Genomic DNA, 6,555 nt, shown 5'->3' with positions numbered 1-6,555 from the left:
CTATTCCAGAGAAAGACAGAGACAGAGAAAGACAGCATACTAAAAAGCAGAGACATCACCCTGCCAACAAAAGTGTGTATAGTCCAGGCCATGGTTTTCCCAGTTCCAATGTATGGCTGTGAAAGTTGGACCATAAAAAAGGCTGAGCGCCAAAGAATGGAGGCCATTGAACTCTGGTGCTGGAGAAGACTCCTGCGAGTCTTCTCCAGCACCACAGGAGTCTTCTCCAGCACCAGTCTTCTTCAACTCCCAGAATTCCTCAGCCAGCCATACTGAGGGAAAGGGAGGTTTCCCAGCTGAGCCATGCTGGCTCAGGAATTCTGGAAGTTGAAGTCCACGAGTCATGAGGGGGCCTTAGTTCCCCCATGCTGGCTTAGGAATTGTGGGAGTTGAAGTCCATGAGTCATGAAGGGGCCATAGTTCCCTCATGCTGGCTTAGGAATTGTGGGAGTTGAAGTCCATGAGTCATGAAGGGGCCATAGTTCCCTCATGCTGGCTTAGGAATTCTGGGAGTTGAAGTCCATGAGTCATGAAGGGGCCATAGTTCCCTCATGCTGGCTTAGGAATTCTGGGAGTTGAAGTCCAGGAGTCATAAAAGAGCCAAGGCTGCCTCCCCCTGGCCTAGACCCTTTCTGGAGGGTCCCAACTAACACATGGTTCTGAGATGATGGCCACTCCAACTCCCTGGGCAGTGGTGGGATTCAAATCTGAGAACAACAGGGTCTCTGTGTGGATGCTGCTTCTGGAAGTCCATTCTGGGCCTGGGCAACCAAAAAATAGCTACCAGTTCTGCCAAAGTGGGGCGAACTGGTTGAATCCCACCACTGTCACTGGGTCACCCTGACTTGCTCCCCTCTCTCCTCTTCTTCCAAGAATTCAACAGGATGCCCAGATTGCCCGCAACAACAACCCTGTGGAGTAGGCTGGGTTCAGTTGAAGGTGGAACCGCATCTACATGGAGGGAAGTGTGTAGTGGGGTGCCCCAGGGCTCTGTTCTGGGCCCAGTACTCTTCAACATCTTCATCAACGATTTGGATGAAGGGATAGATGGGGAACTCATCAAATTTGCAGATGACACCAATCTGGCAGGAATAGCCAACACTCCAGAAGACAGGCTTCAGATACAGAAGGATCTGGACAGACTTGAACACTGGGCACTAACTAACAAAATGAAATTCAATGGTGAAAAAAGCAAGGTTCTACATTTAGGCAAGAAAAACCAAATGCACAGGTATAGTATAGGGGGTACTGTTGAGTCCTTCGCGGAAGGCAAGACACAAGAAGCAGTTGTAGTTCTCAGGTTTTCTTTATTCTGTGTTCAGCTTACAGATAGAAGGCTTCAGCAGCGCCCAAAAGCTCCCAGCCTCTTATATAGGCATTTCCCACGTCAATGTGTTACTTTTCCCGCGCCAGCACCCGCGCATGCGCACAGGCGCTGGCGACAGCCTGTCTGGTCCCGGGCAGCTTTGCACCTGCCCGGGACTGCCTGCAAACGCCCCAAGCCCGTTTGCAAGGCTCGGGACATAACAGGTACCTTGCTCAATAGTAGTAACTATTGAATCCTAGTGGATAATCCCTTAAATATGAGCCAGCAGTGTGCTGCAGCTGCAAAAAAGCCAACTCAGTGCTAGGCTGCATTAACAGAGGGAGAGAATCAAGATGATGTGAAGCGTTATTACCACTTTACAATGTCTTGGTAAGGCCACACTTGGAATCCTGCATCCAGTTTTGGTCACCACGATGTAAAAAAGATGCTGAGACTCTAGAAAGAGTACAGAGAAGAGCCACAAAGATGATTAGGGGACTGGAGGCTAAAGCATGTAAGGAACGGTTGCTGGAATTGGCTATGGCTAGTTTAATGAAGAGAAGGATGAGGGGGGGGACAGGATAGCAGTCTTCCAGTATCTCAGCGGATGCCCACAAAGAAGAGGGAATTAAGCTATTCTCCAAAGCCCCTGAAGGCAGGACAAGAAGCCACGGGTGGAAACTAACCAAGGAGAGAAGCAACCTGGAACTAAGGAGAAACTTCCTGACAGTCAGAACAATTAACCAGTGGAACAATCTGCCTGCAGAAGCGGTGAATGCTCCAACACTGGAAGTTTTTAAGAAGAGACTGGACAGCCATTTGTCCGAAATGGTCTAGGGTTTCCTGCCTGAGCAGGGGGTTGGACTAGATGACCTCCAAGGTCAACCCCCCACCACCACACACACAGGAGCTGCCTCCAGTCCCTCTTTGGGGGGGGGCAGGACCCCCTGCAGCACCACAATGCAGAGAAAAGTGGAGGAGAAATGCCTGCCTGGCGCCTTTCTCCACAACAGCTCTCTGAGAAACTTTGTATTCCGACAGCACCAAAAACACAATGCACCACACAGCCGACCACTGAGTAAACACTAATCCTACCAGATACAAACGGGGGTGACAGAAATGACAGCCAGAGTTCTCCAACCCTTAGGAATAGCAACAGCCCACAGAACCACAGCCACACTCTGCCAGGAATTATCCAGAACCAAAGACAAGCGAAGACCCGACCGGCCTGGAGTCCAAACGAAAGCCAGCCAGGTGCTCCCAATAGGGGTTGAGGCTCAAGGCAAAAGGAAGCTGGCCGGGAAGGCTGATTCTCTAGGGGGCACCCTCAAGAACCCCCCCAATCTTGCCATTACGGGGCCCTCGGCCTGGGCAGCAAGGCTTCCCTGCAGGATGGGTGCGGGCACACAGTCCCAGGGCTTCCCAGCATGGGGACAGGAGCAGCCAGGCAACCCGTTCCCACCACAGACCTTGAGCAGCCCCCAGGGGGAAAGGATCCCAGCAGGTGGGCCCTCCGGGGAACAAGGGGGGGGCTGGCAGAGGAGCCCTGCTGGTGCCCAGCCCCCCTGGGTCTGAGCATGGTGGAGGGAAGGAGGGAGGGATGAGTCTCTGGCCCAGGAAGAGTAAGTGCTGGGAGGGACCTTGGAGGTCTTCTAGTCCAGCCCCCTGCTCAAACAGGAGAGCCTAGACCAGGGGTAGGCAACCTTGGCTCTTTTATGACTCGTGGACTTCAACTCCCAGCATAGCTGGCTCAGGAATTCTGGGAGTTGAAGTCCACGAGTCATAAAAGAGCCAAGGTTGCCTACCCCTGGCCTAGACCTTCCCAGACAGGTGGCTGTCCAGTCTTTCCTTGGAAACCTCCAGCGACAACTCTTGCAGGAAACGTCTTTCCACTGATTGTTCTCCCTGTCAGGAAGTTTCTTCTTATTTGATATTTCTAAGTTTGGTTCTCTCCTTGGTGAGTTTCCCTCCGTTGCTTCTTGTCCCGGCTTCTTCAGGGTCTCTGGAGAAGAGCTTGACTCCCTCTTCTTTGGGGCAGCCCCTCAGATATTGGAAGACTGCTATCCTGTCCTTCTCTTCGTTAAAAGTGACATTCCCGGGTCCTGCAATCATTCTTTGCAGGTTTTAGCCTGGGGCGAGGAGGAAGGAGGGTCCCTCTAGCGTCCTCTCTGCCCCCTTGGGCAAAAGGCAGGTGGGGAGGGTCCTAGGAAGGGCGGCCACTGAAGCAGGGGGGTCTCTGCCCCACTCCCCCCCCTGCCTCCCTTCCCTCTCTTTGGATGCCCCCCCTGCCGACCTGTGTCAAGTTCCCTCCCCTTCCCTCAAAGGCTGCCCCCTGGTGGAGCCAGGCAGCATGGCGGCTTCCTTGCAACTCTCCTCCTGCCCTTAGGATGCAACAGCCCCCCCCTCCACCCCCATGAAGACAGGGCTCTTCCCACATGCCTTGGGGCAGGCTGGGAGGCCCCAAAGGTGGAGTTTTCGGTGTGCTGTTTATGGGATTGTTGTTAAGGGCCGTTATTGTTGCTATTGCTGCATTGTTGTGTGGGGGCTCCCGGGGTTGAGTCGCATCTAATAAATACATCAATGCTTCTGGAAGGCAAGGCTATTGCGCCTGGGTTCAGCCGTGGGGAAACCGAAGGGGGTCGTTTCCTTGGGGGAGGGGCTCCCCAACCTGCTTCCCTGCCCTCCTGCCTCTGAGCCCCACAAGAGGGCTTGAGAAGGGTGGGCTTTGAGCAGGGCCTCTGTCTGTGTGGCACCCTGCTCAGTTCCCCACTGGACACGGGGCAGGTTAGGCCAGCTGATCTCCCCCTCCCCCGCCTCTCCCAGCCTCCCCATTAGCTCTGTTGCCAGCATCTTCTGCTCTTTCCCCAAAGCCCCCCTCCCCCCAGGCCTGCATGAGCTAAATTTGGTGAATATTGTGGGGGGGCAGTGAGATCTTAGCAAGTTATGTCAATTAATTGTGCTCTCTCCCCGCCCCATGTAAGAAATTATTAAGGTTCCCCTCCCCAGTGTCTGGGTTGAAGTCCTATTTCTTTCTTAACCTCCAAAGCTTGGGGTGGAGGAGGATGGGGGCTCTAGAAACGGACCCCTCCCCCAGCAAAGGAAGAACACCCTCCCCCCCCCAGAAACTGCAGAGTTTAGTGAGTTCAGCAAATGGCAGAACTGTTGCTTCTCCAGCCCCGACTTTGCCCCAAAGAAATCCTGTTCCTTTCCCTCAGCCCCCAACTGTGCTTCCCTGGGGTCAGGCGGGGGGGGGGGCTTCGGGTGACCCAGCAAGACTGCTCTCCTCCCCCCAGTCTCCCTCCCAGGACCACAAAAGCACAACATTCTGCTTGTTCTGGGGAAAATTTTATTGCGTCTTCCGTGGGCTAGGAGGGGCTCCAGGCATGGCGAGGGGGGGCAGGCGGCTGCCATGCCTACTGGGAGGCCTAGTGGTAGCGGTAGGCCAAGGCGTGGGCCACCACATTGGTCAGCTTCTGAAAGGCGGCGTGGGTGCTGGGGGTAAACTCTTTCCCATGGTCGCCGGCCAGGACAATGATGAGGACGTTGCCCAGAAGCTGGAAGAGAGGAGGGGGGGGGACTGACACCTGCTGCAAGAGGAGCCTTGGCTGGCATCTCTGCCCTTTGCCCCCCCCGCCCCACCCCTGCCCCCGCCCTGACACGGAACCCAGAAGGAGCAGTGGACATGTTCAGACGCTCCACCTTTCCCTCCTGGACTGCGCCAATCAATTGTCCCTCTGATCCAGGTCAGCCCTGTGACCGGACAGCGGTCCCTCTCCTGGGAGACTTTTGGCTCCTTCCTGACCCTGAACGGGCCCACTGCCGCCATTTCAGGGCAGGACCCAGCCGGAAAAGGCTGCCCTGGTGCCAAGGAGAGGAGGTGCCCAGCCCGGGAGGGAGGCGGGGGGGGGTTCCACCTCACCCTGAAGTTCCCGGGGTCCACGTGCAGGGGGTTGGCGGAGATGGCGCTGGGGCCGGAGAGGTTCCCGAAGTGGGCGAAGTAGCGCTGGGTCCAGGGGTACACCACCAGCAGTCTGCCAGGGGAGGGAGGGAGAGAGAAAGGGGAGGAGGAGGAGGAGACGGTGGGGGGGGTCCCTGCGGGGCCTGCCCTGCCCTCCCCCGGCCCGGCCGCAGCTCTTACCTCCCGAGGGTGGCAGCGTCCACTTCGAGCACGTCCACCTCGCTCCAGAGGGCGGTGATCAGCTGCGTCTGTACGGGCGTCCAGTGCACCATGCTGGCTGCTGGAGGACGGAGCGCTGGAGAGACGGTCGGCGACGAGGAGGAGGAGGGAGCGAGCTGAGCCCGGACCTCGGGGCCGACTTTTATACCCTGCGCCCCGCAGCCCCGCCTACCCGGAGCGGGCCTCGCCCGGACCCGCCGCCTCCCATCCCCTCCCTCCCTCCCTCCCTCTCTGTCGGGGGGGGCGCGCAGAAGGCCGCTCTCCCCCGTCCTGCTCCAGCTTCCTCGGCGCAGAAGCGCCCGGCCGGCCCCAGGCCCCGGCGAGGCTCCTCGGCGCACTTCAGCGCTGGGCTCGTGTCCGGGACGCGACTGGATGTGCTGCGCCGTTCCTGGACCGGCAACGCCAGGTCCGCGTCTGAGCCCAGTTGCAGCCGACCCGACCCGTTAACCTGGCCGAGGAGCGAGTCTGCCCTTCCGCTCCTCGGAGACCGTCCGGGGAGGCTGCTGGCCTTGAGGGGGAGGCGGGAGGGGGACACCTCCTGGCAACGGAGCCCTCCCCGGCCGGGGCCGCAGCCCGGGACAAGCTCGCCTCGCCCCGGGGGGGGCAGGAGGGGGACCCGGGGCTCGGCGGGGGGCGACGCCTTTCCCTCAGCCAGGGGAGGGGGCTGCAAAGGGCGACCGTCGGCGAGGGGACTCCGCAGCTGTCGGAGTTGCCAAGTTTGAGAAACACGGATGTAGACCTTGGAGAGGGGAGCGTGTCAATCGCCAGCTTCCTTTCTGCCCCATCATAATCCCCCCTCCCATGGGGGATTAATAATGATAAGAGAGAATTAATAATAATAAACTTGGAAGGGACCTTGGAGGGCATCTAGTCCAACCTCCTGCTCAGGCAGGGAACCCTGTACCATTTCAGACAAATGGCTGTCCAGTCTCTTCTTAAAAACTTCCAGTGTTGGAGGATTTACTGCTTCTGGAGGCAGATTGTTCCACTGGTTAATTGTTCTGACTGTCAGGAAGTTTCTCCTTAGTTCCAGGTTGCTTCTCTCCTTGGTTAGTTTCCACCCGTGGCTTCT

General features: G+C 57.4%; 1 protein-coding gene across 1 annotated transcript; it reads right to left on the bottom strand.

The window, feature by feature from the left end:
• Nucleotides 1-4,653: 4,653 nt before the first annotated feature.
• Nucleotides 4,654-5,671, bottom strand: LOC120298652 (hemoglobin subunit beta-2-like). Its single transcript, XM_039322610.1, has 3 exons — nt 5,445-5,671; nt 5,226-5,337; nt 4,654-4,860 (listed from the first exon to the last, which is right to left on the bottom strand). Exons 1-3 carry the CDS (start codon nt 5,534-5,536, stop codon nt 4,732-4,734), a joined length of 333 nt encoding a protein of 110 aa, XP_039178544.1. The 5' UTR covers nt 5,537-5,671; the 3' UTR covers nt 4,654-4,731.
• Nucleotides 5,672-6,555: the final 884 nt, after the last annotated feature.

The sequence above is a fragment of the Crotalus tigris genome, unplaced genomic scaffold (genome assembly GCF_016545835.1).
Source record: "Crotalus tigris isolate CLP2741 ecotype Arizona unplaced genomic scaffold, ASM1654583v1 scf7180000024118.148816, whole genome shotgun sequence".
Taxonomy (NCBI): Eukaryota; Metazoa; Chordata; class Lepidosauria; order Squamata; family Viperidae; genus Crotalus; species Crotalus tigris.
Note: the sequence above shows the minus strand (reverse complement) of the source record. Positions and strands in the feature narration are given on the sequence as shown.

What these genes read in the sequence shown, in the direction of transcription:
- LOC120298652 (XM_039322610.1), bottom strand. Translation starts at nt 5,536, where the DNA reads ATGGTGCACTGGACGCCCGTACAGACGCAGCTGATCACCGCCCTCTGG. An exon ending in GACGCTGCCACCCTCGGGAG is followed by an intron (nt 5,338 to 5,444) that starts GTAAGAGCTGCG and finishes CTCCCCTGGCAG; the next exon opens with ACTGCTGGTGGTGTACCCCT. An exon ending in TGGACCCCGGGAACTTCAGG is followed by an intron (nt 4,861 to 5,225) that starts GTGAGGTGGAAC and finishes CCTCTCTTCCAG; the next exon opens with CTTCTGGGCAACGTCCTCAT.